This window comes from Cynocephalus volans, chromosome 10 (genome assembly GCF_027409185.1).
Source record: "Cynocephalus volans isolate mCynVol1 chromosome 10, mCynVol1.pri, whole genome shotgun sequence".
In the NCBI taxonomy this organism is placed as follows: Eukaryota; Metazoa; Chordata; class Mammalia; order Dermoptera; family Cynocephalidae; genus Cynocephalus; species Cynocephalus volans.
The window spans coordinates 29,173,932-29,197,481 of NC_084469.1; the positions used below are offsets into that span (position 1 = coordinate 29,173,932).

A 23,550-nucleotide genomic window follows, 5' to 3' on the forward strand; every position below is an offset into this window, starting at 1 on the left:
GACATACTACCCTAAAAGGCACCCCACCCCAGAACCCAGTGAGGGAAGTGGGGAAGCCCAGGACGACATGATGGTCTTGCTGCTCTGCCTTGGTGATAGAAGTTGCTCCACTTTTGAAGGACAGAAAATCCTTCCTTTGGTCTAAGGGCCTGGGTTTAAGAGGTTCTGGCCAGGCCACATGGGGAGGGGGAAGGAAGACAGGGCGGGTGGAGGCGGGGAGGAGGGATGCTTCAGTGCCAACATTCTCAGGTGGTGCTAATGTGTTTCCCACAACCCCCCAGGGTTCTATGGCCTCTGCAGGGGCGGATGTTTCCTGCCCTTTGTTTCCACCCCCATCTGGCACTAAGACACTTGGGACTGGGAGGGAAGGCCCAATGGAACATCTTGGCATGGATGTCAGAGGTGGCTTGGCAGGCTGACTGCTAGTCTGGTGGCTTTTTCAGAGGACAGGACTCCCAAACTTTGCTCCAAGTGGCTGCTGAGAAGGGGACATTAAAAAGCCTGGGCTTCTCAATCATCTCCCAGACCCTCTCCCTCCACAGTACAGCCATCAGCTATATTAGCTATATCAGCTATATCAGACAGGAGCCCAGAGGACAAAGCCCACCCTGAGGCTGACCCACCACAGAGCTCCAAAAACCAGGAGGTGCCCAGATAGTCCCCTGGAGATAGTCCAGCTGGGCTCCTCTGGCCAGAGAGTGGAAAGTAAGCTAGGTGGGTCCTGAGATGCTGACCCTATACCAGCACCAATGACCAAACAGTCTAAGGGCCCAAGTGGTAGGAATCCACATGCATGAGCCAAGGGCTTGCTCTGGAGGGTTCCTGCCGGCCTGGCCTTTGGGTGACATTGGCCAGAAGAATGCTACCTCGAACCAACAGAATGATCATGAAAAGCTACAAGACAATCAGACCAAAGGCATCTAACCACTTCAAAATCCTCCCAGCCTTCCTGCCAGACCACCCAGCAGCACTGCCGTTATCTGCCAGGGCTGAGTGTTTACCAATAACGGGAACCAGCTTTGCTGTTTTACTGCAAGCTTTATAAGGATAAAAACAAGGGCAGGGCTCAGGCAGCCTCTGGTTGCTGGGACACAGGAGTCCATTTGCTCAAGCAGTTTAAGCCATGGATCAGCCATAATAATTTGAACTGCTTTGATTATTAAACAATTTCCCTTGCCTCACGCATTCCCTACTTCCCTGCAAATCCTGTCTTACACACGCACAGCAGGGCTCTGCCTGCCCGGCCCCCCGCTGTGGGGCATGTGTGCAGGGGGGCTGCTGCACACATGCAGGGCTGCTCTGCCCTTCCCGCCTGACTCACCGATGAGGGGCACCACCAGGATGTACTTCCTGCTCTCCAGCAGCCGTGCCAGACTGGCCAGGTGGTCAATGAAGCCGTTGGTGTCTGGTACGAGGAACAAGGGTCTGATCTCGAGCTCCATCTGCCTCATCTGACTCTGGTCCTCCAGGACAGCCTACAGGGACAGAGAATGGTGAGTGAGTCAGGGAGTGAGCAAGTGAACAGGTGGGTGAGCCAGCGTCCCCAGGAACCTCTTCCCCTTCAGGGGAAGAGTCAGCCCTTGTCAGGCTTGAGGGACAGGCCCAAGGGCTGAGCAAAGCAATGCGATCAAAACCAGCATACACCAAATGGCCTGGGGAATGAGGCGTGACTAAAACCCTGCCTAGGACTGAGAAAGGACCCTGATGGTATTAAAAATAACAGGTCTCTGAAAGTAAGACCTTGGGCTAAAAATCAATGAGGGAGAGTTGGGTTCCTTAGACATGAAAATGGTTTCACATATATTTTCCAGGCAACATCTAGAGGGGTACTTCTCAATCCAGATAGTTATGAATATCCAGAACAGATTTTGTCATTTCAGTTTACAACACTGTGTAGCTAAAAAAACCAAACCAAAACCAAAACACAACAAAGTTAAACTCAAAGGCTATACAAAAAAAGTGATGCTGACAACTGATAATACCAAACAAAGTCTCCTGCAGCAGCCGGAGTCCATGCAGTGTGATGAATTAAGACCCCACTCATGTCACAAACAGCAACAGCTAGACTGATTACAATTATTACCACTTTCCCCTCGACCGACAGTGTTTCCTAAATGCTGGTCTTTTCTGTTCTACTTTTGCCACAACCCTGTACAAGCTATATTATTATTTACTTCATATTTTTCTTCAAATTGACTTGAAGTCACTTTTTTGGCTTAGCCTCTTCTTCAGCCAGGATATCCGTGGTATTGAGGATTTGACAGCCTAGTCATATGTTTACTAGTGCAAGCTAAACTGCCATAATAAAAGTGGGAATCTCTTCTGCTCCAATCACCTCCTGTATCACCAGTGATCTGTGCAGCACCCCTCACCCCTTGGAAAGAATATGGCCCAGTGCTTGTCTGTCCTGCGGACTTTCACTTATCTCAGGGAAGCTTCATGCGCATCTGCAAAAGCCCATTTTCTCAAGTCTGACAGCTTTACATGTGTGGCAGCGACCCTTTGAGATTGGTTCTGGGTATATCTGTCACTACAGAATGTGGTCACTATTGTGCTATTTCCTTTTCTGGGGACCACGGCCAAGAAGCAAACTGATCTACTGGCATCTGCTCAGACAGCATGTTACCCATGTAGGGAGCTGGAGGGCACCAACACAAAGTTGGCAGGGCTGGGCGAGCAGGCCTCAGTCCCCTCTCGCCCTCCCATGGCCTTCTGCCACACAGCAATTTGCAGGGACACAGACACAGGCATAGGGCAGGAGGACTGGATGTGCGTGCCAACTGAGATGGGGCCCACAGTGCTGACCTTGGCCACCAACAGTCATTGAGGCGGCTGTTCAGGTTTCACTGACAACGACAGTAAAACTGAAAGGGCATGCCTTCAAATGATGGGGGTGGCTTATCTGTGACCTGCCAGGGACCTCTCCCTATGAGTAAGTTGTTGCTGCCACTGCCACCACAGCTGGTGAAAGGCCTAGGCCACAGAACACTGGCAAGCATGAGAAATGTGACCAAGAGGCCCAGTCTGCTGAAGTCATCCTACGGATCTCACCTCATGAGGGGCAAGTACCACTGCTGTTGGCCACCTTCCCAGGGGACCTGGGTCCCTGCCCATCCCTATACGGCTGCCAGCTAGAGGGTGACATCTATCTCACCAAACTTGACTTGGGCATTTGTTAAGAACAGGAAATGGTCCCCACTCAGGTTCAGCGAACAACCCTTTGCCCTTTCTCCTCATGCAGAGGGAGCATCAGCTTTCCTGGTCCTCATTTTTCCTGGCCTTGTGTTCCTTGTCTAGCTTTTTTGCTGCCAGGAACGCTTTTCCTGGTACCCTAGGCCCTTAAATCTCTGTCTTTCTGGGTGAGAGGGGACAGAACAAGCACTGACACGTGGCTTGGGGAAGATGGGAAACAACAGCGCCTGTAGGGACAGGGGCTCCGGGTCCTAACCAGGCACTGCATCTCTGCCACAGCCTGGCCAAGACTCCTCTCACATCTCAGTTTTCCTGCCTTGAGTCACGACACTCCAGCTGGTTTGACTCTATCAAGGAAGTGGAACTGGCTGCCACTTAGCTCCTAGGACCTTGTATATCCTATCTTTATTGCTAGAAGTAGGAAGGAGGGCATTTAAGCCAGGTGGCCAAGGGAGGCTGGGGGCTAACTGGGCCAACCTGTGTGTACTGATAACAGGACAGAAGAAGAATAGAGATGCAGGGTCCAGGGAAGCTCTAACTTCCTGGGGTTCTTGGAGCTCTGGCTTGTGGCCAGAAAGGTGAACAGGCCACAGCCAATTAGGGAGGTGGCAGTCTTGCTGGTTCCTTGGGGGTGGGGTGAAGCCAAGCTGTATGAGGGTGGTCGGAGCTGTGCTGCCATCATCCGGTTCCAGGGACGCCTGCAGATAACTTCCCTTAACCTGGTTCTGCCCAGTGAGTCACCACACAACTGCTTCCTGTTCCCCACATACCTTCACAGAGTCTCAGTAGATTAAATGAGGCTGCTCCCTCTCCTCCTGGGGTACCAATGGGCTTCTGGGGGTCATACCTGGGTCATGAGACTGGTTCAGTTCCCTTACAAGGAATGGCAGACCAAGGAGGACTTGGGAGCCTGCAGTCACTCTTCTATGGGTGTCTGTGTTTCCGGCCCTTTCTAAGCGGCGCTATGTGTATGTGTGTGTGTGTGAGTGTGTGTGTGTGTGTTTAGGATTTGCCCTCCCAACTTTTCCAGATTTTACCCGTCAGATTCCTGGCAGCTGTACACGGCGCCTGTGCCGGCCGTCACGTCCCATTCCAATCTCTGGGTCGCACGGTGAGAGAAGGACACAGGATGCGCAGGGAGTGAAAAAGTGATGTCGGTGGGGAGAATGCCAAGTCCCCCCTCACAGCCATGGGACACTTGGGGAGAAGGGGAAGCATGCTGCTGTGGAGTTCAGAGGCCGGTAGTGAGATTTATTTTTGTTTGTATGAGTAAAAAGCTGCAGAAGCCTCTGGAGGGGGTGAGGGGGGCGCAGTCGGAATGCTGTGATTCAGACAGACTGGCCCTGGCCTGAAGTCAAGTGTGCTGACCCGGAAGCAGAGTTCCATAGGAGCCCTTCTAACTGCAGCTAAAGTTGGGCCACAGTGGTCTTTGGAGACTGTACTGAGAAACCAAGGAAAGCACAGACATTGAATCAGACTGGTGGCAATACAGACCAAGTTGGCATAAAGTGTGGAAGAGAAAAAGAACTTAATTCTGTTTCTGAAAGGTACTAAGAAACCAACTTTCTTTGAGGCATGGGAGCTTCCTGGAGCAAGCTGGTAGAGAATTGGGAAAGAGATAATACCTAAGGAGGAAGCTAAAGAGCTTGGGTCCCCAGGAAGGGCTCTCTTACAGGTTAAGTTCCTTCTTCTATACAGTGGGGGTGATTTTATAATGCTAACCCACTGAAAATGGAGACACTGAGAATAACAAAAGCAATGCCATTAGCTGATACAGGACTTGTGGAACTTGAAGAACCTAGGTCACGAAGCAGAGCCAGACCAGGAGAAGTCCTCCTTAGGTCTTCCTTCTGTTTTGGGCTCTACATGGAGTGTGGCTGCTTCTTTTCCTCTAGAGTGATGGAATCATTCATTTCTAGCCAGAGCAATGTCGTCACCAGGAATTAGAAATTTTGTAACAGCAAATTTCCATCTTCACTTTATACATAAAAGTACCTGACACACGTATTAGTAACTCAACAAATGTCAGTTTCCTTTCTTTCTGTCCAACTCCATTTTTCATTTTTTACATATCTAGGAAGCTAAATATCTAGGGAAACCACTAGGGACCAGAACTGGGGATAGGAAAGGGTGGGGGAGAGGACTACGGATTATTATAAGACTCATAGTACCATTAAAAACAAAACAAAACTATACGCATATAAGTGAAAAATGAAAAAATGGAAATGAAAAATAGAAATAGTTGGTGAGATAACTACTGCAGACAGTTCCTTCTTGAGCCAGCAGAAACCTAAGGGAGCAGATACTGCATTTGCTATAGAAAGCAGGCAGAGGCACCAGCAGCATCCTCTGGGAACAGTAGGGTTAGCTCTTTTTTTTTCCTTTGGCAGCTGGCCAGTTCAGGGATCCAAACTCTTGACCTTGGTATTATAACACTGAGCTGTAACCAACTGAGCTAACCAGTCAGCCCTGGGTTAGCATCTTTCTTTGGGGGCACTGCTAATGGGAAAATTGCCACTTAGAATTCCTTTCCTGAGTGTCCAGAAGTACCACAGGGCTTAACATATACTTGCTTTCTTTTTAAAATTATAATTATGACAACTTGTTTGCTATTTCTTATTGTTTTATGAGGATTAATCTTATTTCCAAACTAGACCAGAAGGTGCTCAAGGAGAATTGCCTACTCTTCCTGTAGTTTTACAATACCTAGCATAGAGCTTGATGTATCACAGGAGCTCAGTGAACTAAATCACAGAATCTAGGGCCAGCCCATGGCTCACTTGGGAGAGTGTGGTGCTGATAACACCAAGGCCACGGGTTCGGATCCCTATATAGGGATGGCCAGTTAGCTCACTGGGGAGAGAGTCGTGCTGACAACACCAAGTCAAGGCTTAAGATCCCCTTACTGGTCATCTTTAAAAATCAGTCAATCGATCAATCACAGAATATCAGAGTTGAAGGGCACTTTGAAGATAATCTGAATTGTAACTGATAACTCTTATTCTGAAAAAACCAAAAAAGTATGTCCTTTCCTGATGGAGAGGGAGTGGCAGAGCTAAACATGACACCTCTGAGCTTCCTCCAAGCAGCAGCCAATGGCCTGACCACTGCTGGAGGACAGGAGTCCGTGGATACTGCTAGAGCCAGGGAGGTGGGAGCAGGTGGAACAAACTGGAGGCCCAGAACTATAGTTTGTGGAGAAGCTGGAGCAGGCTTGGGTTAGGAGGGTGGTTGCCCAGCTCTGCAAGCTGATGTGCTTTCCTGCCCTGGTGTGAACGTGCCCCTGGCCTGGTAGTTGCTGGCTCCCACCCTGCCTCCGACAGTGAGGAGCCAGGGCTGAGTGTCTGCCTTCCGCTAGCTTCCATACAGGTGTGGGGGGCTCTGTGCATACCCCATTGTTCCACAATAGCCCCCCCTCCCCCCAGCTGGGTGGCAGTGTGAATGGACTGCAGCTATATTTAGAGTGAAACTCCTGGGGCCACCACAAAGGAGTGACTGCATCTTCAGGAGGGTGGGTGGGCGGGAAGGCGACAGGAGAGTGAAGCTATTTTCAGAACACATGTCATTGCTGGCTACAGAGCAAGACTGTGGCCATAATGCCGAGGGAAACAATAGCTGTGGCCAGAGGAAGAGCCTGTTATGTTTCAGGTGGGATGTTTGCAACTGCTCAGGAAACCTGACCCCGCCCGACAGCAGCACAAATCATAGCAAAGCCTCGTGGAGGCAGTGAGGAGGCGGGGGATTCACAGGGCCAGGGCCAGCATGAGGTGCCAAGAGGCCATGCCTCATGCCTGGAGGATTTTTAGTGACTGCTTTGCCCTGGGGGCCTGGTTAGGAATGAAACACTTACGACCAATTTCCCAGACAAACCATGTACCCTGCTCTGGTCTCTGGACGCCTCCCAAAAACGGCAATGGGAATGAAAAGAACTCAGGCGGGAAGCAGCAAGGTGGGCAGAACCAACCCAATATGAAGCTCTGTCTCAGGCAACAAGGAAAAAGCCTGGCTGAGCCAGAGAGTGCGGCCTCAAGGCCCTGGGTGGGCGGACTTGGCGCCCCCAGCATTCAGGGGCTTGCCTGGGCGCTGCAGCTCCAGCTGCACAGGCCCCAAGAGCTCCCCACACCCCTTTTCTGACCTCCAGTCGGCCCCATTCACCAGCCCCTGTGCAACGCCGCCGGAAGCAGGGAGGGACAGGCTGCGGAGGGAGGCCAGGCCTCACCTCCCCCATCTCCACAGATGAGCTTAGGCCCAGGGGTCTAGGTGGGAGCAGGGAAGTGAGGGCGTGGCTACAGCCCCAGATCTCACTTGGACTTTACAGCCATCATGGGGGCCAGAAGGATTTTTTTCAACCCCATCTTCATATCCCCTTCCCCAAACATGTGTGGTTCCTGTTTTGCTGCATCTGTAAAAGGCCCTGGGAGCTGGGGACTTGCCTTACACCTCCCGGTTAACACTCTGGAGACTGATGGAGTTCAGAGCAGTGTAATTTACAGCCCATCTCTCCGATCTTAATTCACTCGATGCTCCTTTCTTCCTTATTGTATTAGTGTGACCCAGGTACCTGCCAACAATAATGGCCTCTCTAGCTAGGAGCCTCTCCCCCACTCCCAGGACAATTTATACCTTTTCCTTGGGATTTTCCCCCCTTAAATTAAACAAAAAGAGGAAAAATAAGAAAAGGTTAGCATGGGTTTGGAGTGCTGAAGCCCCCGTGGTTCTGGGCAGGGAGCCAATGGCCCGAGGGCACACACATGTGTGTGCTCTCCCAGAAGGGCCTTCACCGGCCCTGTTTTACAGCCACCTCGGCACAGACTCCAGGGTTCACGCATATGGCCAGACAGATGTGTCTGGCTTACGTTCAAGGCTGGAAAATGAAGAATTATGGAAGTGAAGGGCCCCGGGCATTAAAGAGAGGGGGGGAAGGGTAGGGGGGAATTTTTCCTCTGCTGAGAAATCCTCCTGTGGCTGTGAGGCTGTGAGGCTGGAGGAAGGAGGCTGACAGGAGGCAGGGCCGCCAGCAGCGGTACATGTGGGGCCTGTTCTTAAAGGGGCCACAACAACCCCAGTCCGGCTGGCTCACAGCAGACCCTAAATGCCTGGGCCCAAGCAGCCAAGTCTTATAGAAGACCTCCAATTTTTTTTTTTTTTTTTTTAAAAAGATGACCGGTAAGCGGATCTGAACCCTCGACTTGGTGTAGTCAGCACCATGCTCTCTCAAGTGAGCTAACCGGCCATCTCTATATAGGGATCCAAACCCGTGGCCTTGGTGTTATCAGCACCACACTCCCCCAAGTGAGCCACGGGCCAGCCCAAGACCTCCAATTTTTAAGATACTGCTTGTCGCCACAGAGGCAAAGCTCAATGTGGTGCTCTGGACAGGGACAGGCCCCCCAGCATGTTCTCCCACAGCATCCTGTGCTTCCCTTTTGTAACAATACTCATTCACACTTCAAATCACTGTGTGAAAAGACTGGCTTCTTCGCTACATTGTACATTCTGGAATGTGACATTTTTGTTCACTCCTGTGTCTCCCAGCTACTAGCATAGTAAATGTTCAACACTACTTGCTAAACTGAGCTGAAGACATCATCCCTGATTTCAAGGAGTTCACAGTACAGTGGGGGAAACCAATCCAGAAATAACTGTAATACGAGACATGATAGCAGATCCACAAACGAAGTATAAATCAACGCTACAGGAACACTGAGCAGAGAGATGAATTTCTCCTTTGGGCAATCAGGGAAGGCTTCACTGGGGAGATGGAGTTTCATCTGGGGATGGAAGGAAGAATAGAATTTCAACAGGTAACAGGAAATGCGGAGCAAAAAAAGGGTACTCTGGTTTGAGGAACAGCATCAACAAAGACTTGAGAGTGGGAAAGGGCAGAGTGTGTCTAGAGGCAGTGAGCAAAGAGGAAGGTCAGTGTCCTCGTCCACACAGGGGGGCTTTAGCGTCTAGACAGGCACTTTACATGCACTGTCATTCATTCTGAGGCCTCACAGTGACTCTAAGGGGTAGGTGCTATTGCCACTTTCATTTTATAGATGAAGAAACAGGCTCGGAGAAGTTAAATAATTTGCTCAATGTCATATAGTTATAAGGGCTCATGGGGTATGGGGCAGTGGGAGAAGAGGATAGAAAAACAGACTGGGGACAGACCAGAAAGTCTTAAATACCATAATAAGAAATCAGACTTTCGGGCCGGCCCGTGGCTCACTCGGGAGAGTGCGGTGCTGATAACACCAAGGCCACGGGTTCGGATCCTACATAGGGATGGCCAGTTAGCTCACTGGCTGAGCGTGGTGCTGACAACACCAAGCCAAGGGTTGAGATCCCCTTACTGGTCATCTTAAAAAAAAAAAAAAGAAAAGAAATCAGACTTTATTCTACCAGCCAAGCAAAGGCATCAATGTTAACTGAGCATCAGACTGGCTCTTTTGGGAAGAGAATGATGCACTGGATGCAGTGGGGAGAAACAGGAGCCTGGTGGGCACACTGTGTACTACACAACTCCAGGAGGGGCTAGCCACAGACTACAAGGTAAATGGCACCCTCTGGAGCTGTGCAAGGCAGTGGCCTTGATTGCTACAATCTAAGCACGTACCGTACCTGAACTAGAATAATAGTAGTGGCAGTGGGGATAGAGAAGAGAGGAGGGAATAGATGAGTGAATAGATAGGATCTGATAAGAAATCAGACATGAGAGTTTAAAAGCTAGGGTGGAATTTAAGATGATGCACTAGTTGCTACCATCTATCAAGTCACTGAACAAACATTGTTGAGAACCGACTCAGCTTGCTGAAACTAAGAATAGACAAAAAACAAATGGTGGTGAGGGAAGCCTAGGACACTGGTCTGGTCAGCAGAGAGAAGACAAGGGTTCATTCACGTGTGCTACAGTGAAGTTCGAGGAAGGGAGCTTCAGGGCCCAAAGCAACAGTGAAGGGACTGAGTGACAGGGACTGAGAGGGCTAGCCAGTTAGCTCAGTTGGTTAGAGTGTGGTGCTGGTAGTACCAATGTCCAGGGTTTGATTCCTGTACCAGCCAGCTGCCAAAAACAAAAAAACAAAAAAACAAAAAAACAGGGACTGAGATTTGATAAAGATAGGTCATTGGTGACTTCTGACACAACAGTATCTATAACTATGGAGGTGGTGAGTAAAGACAAAACTTTTGGGAAGACTATTGGTGAGGAAGAAAAGTGCCAGAGGGGAGGAAGAAGAGAAGCTTGAGGATGAAGCTGGTTCAGGGGCCAAACAGAGGTTTACACGTAGACCCATGGTAGGCTGAGGAGGCAGCCACACTACAACAGATGATGCTTGTAGAGGGCATTACACATTTGATTCCAATGGCAGCAGGGACATGAGTATGTCTAAAGAACAATGGATCCCAACTGGCTTTCATTCCCCTTCCTGGGGCAGAGTAAGATTAGACTCATCAGACAACAGCGACCATTTATGGAGCACATACTATGAGCCATGCATTGTGCTAAGTGCTTTACATTCACTGTCTCAAGGAGGCCTCACAGCAACTCTAAGGGGTAGGTGCTATTACCACTTTCACTTTACAGATGAGGAAACAGGCTCTGAGAAGTTAAATGATTTGCCCAATGTCACAAAGCTAGTTAAGTGGCAGAGCCTGAATGGTAATCGGGTCTGCCTGATTGGATGTGCCAAAGGAGAAGGGCAGGTGAAGAGAGTGTTGAAAACAGACTTCCCTGAAGAGGCTGAGCAGGTGGCTTAACGCTTCCCCATTTTTAAAGAGAGGAACACGACTGGCTCTTCCCTGTCTGCTCTGAGCTCTAGATAAGGGGAAGTGGGCTTACAGTGCCAGGGGACAGACCTGGGTGTAAAGCTACACAACTACGCCAGTTGTCAAATAAGGCAAATCATTCATTTGTACTGTCAGGGCTAGGGCTCACACCTTTCAAACCTATTGTATAGACTGGGTCACCAGACCCCTCACATGCCAGGCTAGGTCACCAGACCCCTCACATGCAGGTCCACGCTAGGTAATTGGGAAAGATCCCGGGAGCCGTTGGCAGATGACATGAGCTCAGTCCTCAGCAGCAGCTTACAGCAGATCCGGCGGCAGCAGCGGTGGGGGCCTCTCGGGGCATCCTGGGGGCCCTGGCAGCAACAGCCTCTAGCAACAGTAGTGGCCTCCCCGTGGCACCCCCCCGGGGGCATCCTGGGGATGCGGGGGCTGCCATGGATCAGAGCCACTCATCCTTTATACTTAAGTCCACAACCCAGGACACCTGGGCGCACATGCATATGAACATCAAATGCTCAGCAAGATTCTGAACATCTGAGGGGCCCTGACCATTTTCCTACATTTTCCTAACACTGGGACAGAAAGACAAACTTGCTGGAAGTGAAGGTATGGTTCCACGAGGGGGCAGATGGTGGCAGAAGTCCTGTGTGGAGATGAAGTGGTTTCTCTCTGGGAGGGTGTAGGGTATCCCGCCTGGCGGGGGGGCTCTTCCATTACAAAGGGAATTGAGATAAGTAGACTGTGGCTAAGGCATCCTCTCCCCCTGAGAATAGGTGTTCTCAACTGAGACTCTGTGGCCTCTCTAGGAGTATTTGGATACAGTTCAAGCGAACTTTGAAACCCCTTAAGTTGAATGAAAGATTCTGCATGTGTAGTGTGCATTTTATAGATCCTCACCGGGGGACAAGCTTTCATAGCATTGTCTGAGAAGAACCTGCCCCTACCCTGGAGCCCAGGATGAAGGAGACTCCAGACACCAAACACGCAACCAGAATTTAGTGGCAGAGTAAGAAAACAGTGGGGCAGAGTTAGGACACCATGAGACCCTTCGTGAGAGGGTCCTGCTCACCCTTCCTCCCTGCCCACATTCCCCTCATAGCCTGCACAGCCACCACTCTGATGGGAACCACCCTCCCCAGGCAGGCCCCACCTGGATCTTTTCTTGGCGACGTTGCTGCTCGGCTATCTTCCTGGCCAGAGCCAGCTTCTTGGCCCGAAGTTCCCTGATGTCATCCTCTCCCCCGCTGCCTTCAGCCTCTGAATCTTCCTCAAAGTCTTCAATCACCACGTCCTCCTCCTTTGAGTGGTGGAGCAGACCAGGGGGAAGAGAAGCTTGTGAGCCCACGGCACTTACTGAACTCCCCCTCTGCCCTTTCAGGCCCCATCCCTTGCTGATCAGAACCATTCCTTGCAAAGGGTCCGAGAGTGTGTGCTTCCCTCTACCCAGACAAAGGCGGGTTGGGAGGAGCTGTCAGTCTTCCCCACAGTTGCTCCCTTTTACTCTCTAGGGCACTTTCCTTAAAGACTCACATCGTAAGTCATTCACTCTCACACATATATACTTGCATGCATGCTTGTACGCACACCCTCTGTTCTCTCTTGCACACACTCACGAAGTCAGACTTTGGACCTATTTTCATTATGAAATCACAAATAATTCAAGGGGGAAACAACACAGAAAGTTAAACCGCCCAATTTAAATCTAATTCATGCTAATGATCTGATAGTAATCAACTCTGGCCAACAGCTGGGAGTTAGGCGTGGAAGCGCCCTGCCCCAGACAGCAACAGGGAGCAGATGCTGTAGCTCAGCAGACCTTGCCCTGGTTTCTTTTTAAGACCACAGCTTGGCGGTGTGGGGACTTCTGGGCCCCATTACAGGAATTCATATGACCTTGCTCAGCTGCCCTCCCAGGGCCTGGGCAGGGTAGGAGGTGGCTGGCTAGCCTAAGGAGCCTCCTGCCAGGCTGGCGGAGCATTCCCCAGGGATGGCACCTCCCTGCTTGCAGCCTCAGCTCTCAGCAGTCATCGCTCCCCGGGTGGTCTCAGGCTCCATTCCTCACTCTCTCACTTTTGGCCTTGCTCATTAGAGAACATGCAGCTGCCTAAGAGAGGTTCCTTTGAGGGACAGGGTTAGTACCGGTATACAGGGAGTGATTTAGTAGGAGAAGATTCCTGTGTTTCTAACTGGATGATAATAACGACACTGATTATGACAATAGCTACCATTTTACTGAGTGCTTCTTATTGGTCAGGTACTGAGCTAAACATTTTTTGTGTATTAACGCACAATCCTCACAACGGCTTATGAAATAGGTACTATTACCATCCCCATTTTATAAATGAACAAACTGAGGTTTAGAGTTAAAACAACCTGCTCAAGGCCACATAACTAGTAAGCAGCAGAGCAGGGGTTCAAAACCAAATGAACCAGACTCCAAGGTCTGTGCTCTTACCAATAATGGGCAAACCCACAGGGTAGGGGCCTGAATCTAGACACTAAGTCCAAATCCAGCCCTTAGTGGCTCACCATTGCTAGGCTTGCCACAGACCCACCCTGGACCTGTTCAGTACACAGTGCTCTTTCCTCTAATTGCTCATCTCAAGGTAATATTCAGATGGATTTTCTTGGCTGAAAGTGGTTAGTAAAGTATGTGGGTGGGTAGGTAATGGGGGGATGTTTTGTCTTGGGAGCAGAATCTAGCAGTGGAAAGACAGGTGTTTTGGTAGCATCCCTAAGGAACTGGACCCTGTTCTTTCACAAAGAATGATGTCTGAAGAAATATCTCCCCCTACCTCTCTCAGCTTAAGAGACTCAGTCCTGCAGTTTGGGGAGAGATGAGATCTGAGAATGGAGCCAGAACTGCTGCTATCCTAAGAGGTCTCAGGGGTCTGGGGTGCTGTCCACAGTCACCACTCATCTGACAAACATGCATGCTATAGTGTCACAGGGCTCACCTCCAGAGAGCCCCAGGCCATGGGAAGGAGGAAGACTATCTGCACATTCACTTCCCTGTCCATGGGGTTAACCTGGACTGGAGTGAGTAGAACAGGATGCCCGCCTGGCCCCTGAGGGAACACTGCCTCTGCCCGCTCTGACCAGGGATACACAGGGTTATCATGGGGCCTGGAGCAAGCTTGACAGGTCAAAAAAGGGTCAGAGAAGCTTGTCTGAGGTTCGCTCAGCTCTCACAGCAAACGAGGAAGTGCAGGGTTATGAAATTACACACACCAGGGTAAGTAGGGTTTCCCAGGGGCCACTAACATAAAGGAACCCAGGAGGCTCGTGGGAAAGGGAAGAAGTGGGCAGCCTGGCGTGGGTCACAACCTTTGTCTGGTCAGTAAGCCTAAGCAGGTGAGACAGAGTAGGGCATAGCTAAGACCTGTGACCAGAGAGCTGGTCTGTTCCTCGTAAGAGTGGAGAAGGCCCTCCTTGGCTTTTATGCTGTGCTCCTCTCTCTCTGGGCCTAAACTGCCTAACTGGTTTTGGTATTGCAGGCTCCACTGGCCAGGGACATCTCTGCCAGCAAGCCTGCAGAGCAAGTCTTGCTCATCCTCCACCGCCTGCCTCAGCTTCAAACTGTGGGTGAGATAACTGCCTGAAGCACTGCTCCACTCGTGCTTCCCCACACTGTGCCCAGGGCTTGGGTGGCACTGTTCTGCCCCCCTGAAGCTTGGACATCCTGGTGGCTTTAGCAACCCCACTGTCTCCTCCCATGCCGACAGCTCATTCTTTCCCGTTATTCCCTGCCCAGGTTTCATCTGGAGAGTCTGAAATCATGGGCTCAGCTTTATCCCTGGAACCACCTCTGTCCTGGAAGCTGAGCCCTGTGTCATCAGGGGTGGGGTGGGGTTCTCCAGCTATTCTAATGAAGCCAGTCCAAGACTCTGCTGCTCTGAAGACTCTGATCCAAAGGTAGCCACTCTATCACTGTTTCAGATCACAAACGACAGCTTCCAGCTGACATCTGGCTTCCTTGGCTTGTTGCTGATTTCATCCCTGCACCCCGCCCTGCTCTACCGGGCGCTAGAGACTGCTGCGGGCCAAATGACTGTGTTGGCCTATGGGTGACCTGGCCTCTGGCTAGAATTGCTTCCGTCCCTTCCCTCAGTCCCATGTTCCTTCCCACCTAAGTCCCCTCTGTCTTTAACACTGTGGGGTAAAAAGAAGGAAAGAGTCAACCTTCAGGGAAAAGTGAGGTGTGTGCACACACACACCCAGACAGAGTTACCCATACCCAGACACACAGCAGGGCAGCTGGCAGTGATGCTAAATGCACACACGCTCCGACACCATCACACACTCACATTTACTCAGAACCCACAGCCAGCAGGGAAGCTGGCAGCATAGTTCACTTAAATTGACATACAAACCCAGCACACAGAGTCAACAATCACCCCCAAAAAGACACACATGCAAGGCAGGACAACTGCCAGTGGGGTTTTGCACGGGTGGGTACACAGGATCATGCACGCACACGAACACACACACACTGTCTGGAGTGAAGCAAGGGCTACAGGAACAACCAAGGGCAAACAAACAAGAGGAGAATTCCTTAATCACATCAGGATGTGCAGGAGGGAGGGAGGGAGGGAGGGTGTGAGGGAGGGAGGGTAGGCCGGGGGAGGGGGTGATTTTCCACACGGGGCCAGCAATGTCAGCTCTTCCTGTACGTGTGCTGGAGGCTGCAGTTCAGGCCTGTGCTGCACTGAGCTCCACACATCTATAAACTTGATCCTCAGCCTGAACCCTAACACCCCCTCTCTCTACTCCCTTTCCTAAGCCTCCAGAGCTGCACATTATTAAACTCTTTCTTTCTTTCCCTCCCTTCTCCTCCAATGAAACATTAAAAAGAAGCATCTGGAATTCGTAGCAGAGCACTGGGGTGGACTGGCAGGAAGGGGCACCAGCAGAGTGCACTCTTGAGAAGCTGGCCAGTCACATTAACACAGACACTGCTCTGAGCAGTTATAATAACCAGGAAGTAGGAGCTGAAACCATGGGCACAGCGGGGAGAGGAGGAGAACCTTCCCTCTGCCACGGCGGGCTCTTCCCGCATAGTACCTCATCTTCCAGTTGTTTTCCCTCTTGGCTTCCCATTTCCTTTCCCATGGTGTCTGGGACGGGTGCCACTGACACATATTTTCCACCCTTGAATGCCAGCAGAGGCTCTTCTTGTCCACAAAGGGCTTCCAGAAAATACTTCAGCACTGTGACCCTTTTGCAGTCGGCTGCAATAACCTACAGGGTGAGAGGGAGAGAAGAAAAACAGCATTTTCTGAAAAGGAAGACGAAGGTGAGAGACACTGCTGGCTGAGGAGCACATGAGAAGTGTGTCAGAGTCACTGGGCAAGGGGGGCAGAAGGAATGAGCAGGAGTGTGCGTGCGTGTGTGAGGTGGTGAGCCAAGGGCGGGATGAGAACCAAGATATTCTGAAGGAAGGAAGGAAGTCACCACCATCTCTCCTTAGGTCATCTCTGGGGCAGCAGATGACCCAAAGACCAAGGACAGGTGCCCTTGGCAATTTTGTCTTTCTTTCACTAAAGTCCTGACATAGAAAGAGAATAAATTAAATTCCCTTAAGTAGGCGAGAGGAGTGCAAAATGTGGGCTTTCACGGAAGAGGGTCTGCTGGTGGCCCTCGCTCCCACTCTCCAGTCTTTTCCCAGCTCCCCTCTCTCCAGACTCCCGTAAGGAGATCGTTCAGCCTGAGTGCAAAATGAATGATGAGGACTTTCTTGGCTATTTCATTTCAGCCAGATCATTTTGGGCTTCCCCTGATAGGTTTCTGCTCCACCTAAGAGCTTCTTATGCTCAAGAAACTGGGTTTAGGTAGGAAGTTGTCAGGAGGAAGGAGATAGGCAGAGCAGGTGTGTGGTGGGGAAAGTTTCACCAAAGCTCTGTTCCTCCAGGGGTTCACGCCAAACTGCTCCCGTGTGGCCACATCAGCACACAAGCCAGTGCTGTCAGAGAAGCTGGGGCTGATTTAGCTGAGATGAAATCCAGTATTTTGAGCAACTATCAAACTTATAACTGTCTCAGATGACATGTCCACAATCAGCCAGTCTGGGGTCCTCCTCTTGCCAGATGACACATGCGTGCCCTCACCTCTAAACCCATCTGCTTTGCTTGCACCTCCCTCCACTCTTGCCCTTTTGTGTCCTTCTCTTCATCTCTGGCCCCTGGGTCCTCTCCTCTTTACTGGCAAGGTGCTCACCAAGGGAGGGGGCCCTGCTTGATCTGGAGCTCAGAAGCTGAAGGCCATTCCACGCAGGAAACACACTTCAGTGGCCAGATGTGCCACAGGGGGGCAGACCCTTCATCACTAACTATTGCCCACAGTGAATGCTCCTGTCCCCCTTTTAATGCTTCCCCATTTCTTAAGGTGAAAGGGACTTACATGTCTGCATCATACGGGGAAGTACTAATTTGGAGTCTAGCTTTGATTGACTGCTCATTGTTTTACAGATGCACGTAAAACATCTGGACAGCAACCTTTCTGTGTCAACTGTGTGCTCCATGACTCCATCCTCCTCTGCCACCTTCATACAGCCAAACCAGCTATTCTCCCCTGCTTGGGGTGGTCCCTGCTCTCCCTCACCAATGGCCCTGTTACCATTATAGGCTGGAATCTTAGGCTAAGTACTTTGACCACCTCCACCTGATAAGTTGACCTAAAAGGTTCTCAGCTACCCAAAAGAGGCTCAGAGAAAGGACAGCTTCTTGAGCTTGGGGTGCCTGGCTCTGGGCTTACCTCCTTGAAGGAGGAAGGAAGCTTGTCCTGGGCTGGGGCAGGTAACCATGGTTCCATCGCGTGTATTCAAACATGTGATGAGGAAGGCTAGAAATACAGAAGCAGGGGCTAAAAGGCATTAGAGAACAGAGCTGAAATGAGTAATAGCCTGGCAGGCAGCACGCGAAGTGGCCTCCCTGCATCCCCAGCCTCTCACTTGCAGAGGAAACTTCTGCATTTCCACAAGACTGCCAGTTTCCTCTCTGTGGTCTAATTTTAACCACCTTGTCGTTACAGTGTGTGTCAGCCACCTGACCCCACTATGACCTCTGACCTTACGCCCCAGCTACTGCTTGCACTATGGAGAATTATGTAATAGGTCCAGGACTTTCCTCTTTGGTGTGAAGCTGCTGCTACTGAATGGAGAGGAGGTGGGGGGTTAAGGGGTGAGAAGAGGACAGAGAAAAAGCTTGTGATGGTCCCTGGCCTCACCTGGATAGTGAGAGGTACACAAGTGCCCCTGCTGAGTGTGTAGCACAAACCCACCCAGGACAGCAGATGTGCCACAGGTGTGTGTGCACTGGCAGCTGCAGAAGCACTGCTGCTGTGAGAGCCTGGGCTCTCAGGAGAAACAGCACAAGTGTGAACGTGGGACTCCTGGAGATGGGGATTTCCAGGGCACAGTAGGACCGAGGGACGCAGACATCCTGAGCCTGCCTGTGGCACATCCTTAGAGGACCAGTGGGAACTGATCACATGGACACACAAGCAAAACGGAGTCTTTCCTCCCCCTGGTTTTCATTTTCACCCCATTCAGAAGGAACTGGTTTCCTTGGGGGATTTTGTCTGCTATGGCCATTAGTCCCTCCCATAGGGCAAAGACACTTCTGGCTGATTTGCTAAAGGGTTTTGATTCACTGGTGTCTCTGAGCTGATGCTAAGAGGCCTGAAAAGGATTCTAACTGTTTGGAGAAAGAAGTCACCCAGTTTTGGAAGACTGTCCTCTCTCCTTTGCAATCTAACCAGCACGGAGAACAGCCAAGGCTGTGCACAGTCTCCTCAGGTTTCTAAAGTACACTGTGGGAGTGAGAAATGCTGAGTTCCAGCTAGTTAGTAGACGGGGAAACTAAGAGGGAGAATGGTTTAGGGCTTGCCTAGGGGCACAGAGAAACCTTCCGTCTCCACTGGCTGGCCTGTCTGCAAAAGCATTCTGCCTTAATGTAGGAGGGATAAGCCCAGTGGGGAGAGGACCACAGCTCTCTTGACCCTGGAGTTCTACAGGAGGTTTATGGAAATATTCTCCTGGACAGAGCTTCCAGCACTTGAGTCAGGAAAAAGAAAACCCCCAAAGAAACAAAAACTGTTTAAATATGGTTAATAAGGGATATCATGATTGAGAAAGCCTTTCAAACCATCTATGAAAAGCAAACTCCAAGATTATCTTTGCTTGGCCAAGGAGGACTTCCTGGTAGGAGAGGAGTTAAAGCTAGGCTCCCTGCTTGGAGAGGAAGGGGTCCAGATGAAGTCTATGACATAATCCCCACAATAACTCTGTTCATGAGCACATTTTTCCATTCTATATCAATGAAAAACAGAGAATGCAAGTGGTATGTACATTGCAGCTCTGAGCAAACTCTAGATTCTCCAGAGGAGAAAGAGCTGGGCAGGAGAAGCTTCCTTTCTAGGCTGTAACAGGTGGGGCTGGACCGGGGCTAGATGTGGGTAAGATGGCTGCTGGCCAGGGAAAACCCTAGGGAACTTGGGAACCTTCTCAGTGGTGGTCCTGGCCATCGTGGAGGGAGACTCACTGAGTAGGAGATTATCAAGAACTCCAAAGTCAATGTACAAAATGTCTCACACAAATCATTCCAATCAGCTTTAAAAAGAAAACTGGAGCTTTAGGTCAGGGAAGAGCTGAAAGAATGGCACCCAGGCTGGCTGGCTGGCTCAGCTGGTTGGAGCATAGCCTTGTAACACCAAGATCAAGAGTTCAGATCCCTATACCAGCCAGCTGCCAAAGAAAAAAGAAAGACAGACAGACAGAGATAGAGAGAGACAGAGAGAGAGAGAGAGAGAGAGAGAGAGAGAGAGAGAGAGAGAGAGAGAGAAAGAAAGAAAGAAAGAAAGAAAGAAAGAAAGAAAGAAAGAAAGAAAGAAAGAAAGAAAGAAAGAAAGAAAGAAAGAAAGAAAGAAAAAGAATGGTGCTCAAAGAAAGCCCCTTTCCCTTCCCCTGAAGACCATCACTTGCCCCATCAGTGGGAACTGAAACCTCTAGCTCAGGGTTCCAATCATCACCCTGATCGAGTCCACACGCAAAGAACCAAGCAGAAAGGAAAACTGAAAGTGAGGTGTGGAGGAGATGATGCAGGAGCCTGTCCTGTCCCAGGCTCAGTTCCCTAGAGAGAGAGAATGTGAGTATGCATGGGGGGCTGGAGCTAAGGGGAAGGTTATGTCTCAAGGATGTGGGAAGAAACCTTTAGGTCAAGACGGGGTGGGGAGGTGGATCAGTAGAGAATGGTGTTCTCTGAAAACTGGTGACTCTCCACAGCTACTCAGCAGGGACAAGCCCAGCCTGGGCAGAGATACCCAGGAGGGAACAGAAAAAGAGATCTATGCTGCCTTATGAACAGTAGGGGAGGGTGAGAGAGAGAAAAGGAACTAAGCGCCAGGCACCACGTACTGATGTACTCTCCGTCGCAAGACTTAACACCTCAGAGCAGCCGCAGGGGTTTGGAGAGGGAGAAAGCCCCCCATCTAGCCTGGGAACATGAGGAGGGGTTGGAGAGCTGAACCAGGCCTCCGGATGTGAGCTCTAGGGACTTATTCCATCTTTATTGGGTCCCTGTTTTCTTCAAACAGGCCTCTTGGAAGGCATGAGCACCACAGTGGCTAGTCATTTTGTAAAATTTCTTTTTCTGAACTTTTGGTTTGGAGGAATCAGAATCTAAACTTGCACTATCAACTAGTTCTTTTTTTTTCTGGTCTTAAAAAGTCCAGCTTGCTACTGCTCCTCTGGTTAAAGAGAAAAATCACACAGGTTTCCCCCCACAAACTCAAGTTTACAGGTTGTTTTTCTTATTTCTCTAAACAGAGCCAATTACTCTCACATTTGTTGAAACCTTCAATCAAACTTTATAGCTTGTTAATTTTACAGAATGTTCTTAGAGCAAATAAGATGCAAACAGGAAAGTGAAGTCTTGCTGAGATTATTAAGAAACCTTAAAATAGCCTCCAAATCCACCACCCAAGGCTGGTAAAAATACAGGCTGCTTGGCTGGCTTCTGAGGTCAATTAGGAATGGGTTGATTATCATCTCTAATGAGCCAAGCCTACAAGATTGGCTACAAGAAATTTAACTCAGACTAATGTATTTTCAAAACTAGAACTTCTAGTTGCGCACCACTCACCCTTACAGGAGACTGAAGGGTGGGAAGCACAATTCTGAAGCGGCCAAGGGTGGGTCAGCCTGAGAAGGGGTCTGCCAACGAAAGTGTAGACATAAGAAATAGAAAACACCACACAGGGAATCCTCTGGAGCTGGGAGGACAGAGGAAATGGTTTATTCACATTCCTAGGGGGAGGGGCTTCCTGGCAGGGAGCAGACTCCACAAGCAGGAGGGAAACTGGCCACAAGGATGCACAATCATTCTGAAGACAGGCAGCACTTTAGGATGGAGAGACAGACATTCACAGCCTACCTATAACAGAACAAGTTGGTATAAAACTGAGAGAGAGGGTCATGCATCAGAGAGGAGAGAAAGGAAGAACCTGGGCAGGGGCTGCATGACAAAGGGGACAGAGGAGAAAAAGCACAGGTCCACGTACCAGACGCATTCCCTGATGACCCCAGGCATGATGCCCAAGGGATTAATTCAAACAGTACTTCATTCTTTCCCTACCCCTGCTGCAGCAGGGGCTCATTTCTTTGCAAGGGATTAAGCATAGGCCACTTCCCCAGTCACTTCTGATCCCAGTGTCCAAACCCAGCCCTCCTTAATCCTATGGTTGGTCTGTGCTAGCTGAGGGATCAACTGGTCACAAGAGGAAGTGCTAACATCATTGGTCAAATTCACAGCAGCCATCATTATTCCACTCATCTGGTCCCATCAGCTGTTTTCTTCTCAGAGGAGAAAATGTGGGCTGTTACCAATCAAGTGGCATTGCACAGATGCCTACTGTCCCCACCCATATCTACCGTGTGTGTTGCGTGCACACGCATGCTGGCCATAAATCTCAGGGGTAGGTGAAACTGGTAAACGGTTAGGTGGGAAGACTTGCGGTGGGGGCAGGGAAGTGGCTAGTCCAATAGTTTTATGGAAGATTCCAAAAGGTACAGCTACTTGGCTACAGGGAAGGAGATGATCTTCACACTGGAGTGAGAACAGAGGAGTTGTGGAGCATACACAGGCAATGAGGAGGTAAGTACAGTAGGAAAAACAGGTCCATTCTGGGAAAAGGCAATACAGGGGACTGATCAAGAGCCTGGGTTTCACAGTCAGGGAGATCTGAGTTTAAGTCTCAATTGGCCACATCCCAGCTGTGTGTCCTTAGACAAGTTAGTTAACCTCACTGAGCCTCTGTTTGCTCATGTTGTTTGTGAGTTTTAAAAGAGAATGCATTCTTGTCTCTTTGGAATATTAAACAAAATTTAAAAAATTTTAAAGAGATAATGCTTATCAAATACTTAGTGAGATGCCTGTGACCAGTAAGTGCTCAATAAATGAATGATTGCTATTTTTTTCCTCCCTTTCTGCTTTACTCTGCTCAGAGGTAGGAGGGGCACTCTGCCTAATATCACTGAGATGTGTGGAAGCTGACTCAGAGGCAAGGTGGGAAGCATGGGGTTGGCACACGGCTTAGGGCTGAAGGGAGAGGCCCTGGAATGCTCACCTGGCTATTGAAGCTGCTGAAATATTTTTTTCAGAGATAAGGTGCTAGATCCAGGCTACTGGGCAGGCCACTTGGTGGAGGGAAGGCCTGGTCTCTTTCCAGCAGTCCCTCTTCCTATTCTCCAAAAAGATTACTGGACCTAACCGTAGGCATGCATGCATTCTGAAAAGGCCCCAAGGGCCTAGGCATTAGGACAGGCATGCCACTAATACACACATCAGAAATAAAACCTTGTAGTAAACATCACCATTGCCTTATCCACCTGGCCCCTTCATAGTGAGATATGGGTAGTGGCTTTGCCTTTGCTAATGTTATCTTCCCTAATAAAACCCAGCTGGATCCTTCCCCAAGGTCTCTCAATACGAGAGAAATGATGAGAAAATCCCCAATATGGAATTTTCTACCCACCTGAATTTCCTGAGCTTGGATATTCTGAACAGAGCTAGATAGGAGCCTGTTTTCCTCTGGGAAGAGTACAGCTTGCTCTTCTTGAATTGTTCCTTTGTGGAAAGAAACTATTTTCTTCTAGAGCTCTGAGCTCTGGCTGTGCCAGCAAGGTGCATTCTCAACAGCAAGAGCATCACAGAGAGCAAGCTATAGGCAGCAGTAGCTCGGGCTGCAGTCCAATCCTGCTTCCCCTGCAGAGTGCTCCGAAAGCAGCCACCCACATTGGCAGGGGTTGGGGCGGATATTGGCACTGCCAACACAAGCCTTTCAGGTCTGGCTGGCTTCAGCTGGTCTGAAACCTGGAACACAGGCGCTGGGGCCCTCACTTACTGAACCAGCAGGGGAGGCTACAAGCTCAGCCCCTGGGGATGAAAGTCCTCAAATCTGTCTCAGTCTGCAAATATCCACGTGCAGTCTGTTTCTACACTGCCAGTTCATTCTGGGCCAGAAGCACTGAATCTTGGGCTCTAGTCACTCTGAGCCACATTTGTATTTGCCTTCTAGATAGCTAGG

At 50.0% G+C, this 23,550-nt stretch overlaps 1 protein-coding gene across 2 annotated transcripts in view; it reads right to left on the minus strand.

Moving 5' to 3' along the window:
- The window catches only part of SMG6 (SMG6 nonsense mediated mRNA decay factor), a 217,320-nt gene that overhangs the window by 7,556 nt on the left and 186,214 nt on the right, over positions 1 to 23,550 (minus strand). For both annotated transcript variants that reach the window (XM_063111281.1, XM_063111282.1), the window contains exons 14-16: positions 16,033 to 16,209; positions 12,119 to 12,265; positions 1,322 to 1,475 (exon numbers count right to left, since the gene is read on the minus strand). In XM_063111281.1, the coding sequence (XP_062967351.1) occupies positions 1,322 to 1,475; positions 12,119 to 12,265; positions 16,033 to 16,209 (478 nt within the window). The remainder of the gene's footprint in view (positions 1 to 1,321; positions 1,476 to 12,118; positions 12,266 to 16,032; positions 16,210 to 23,550) is intronic.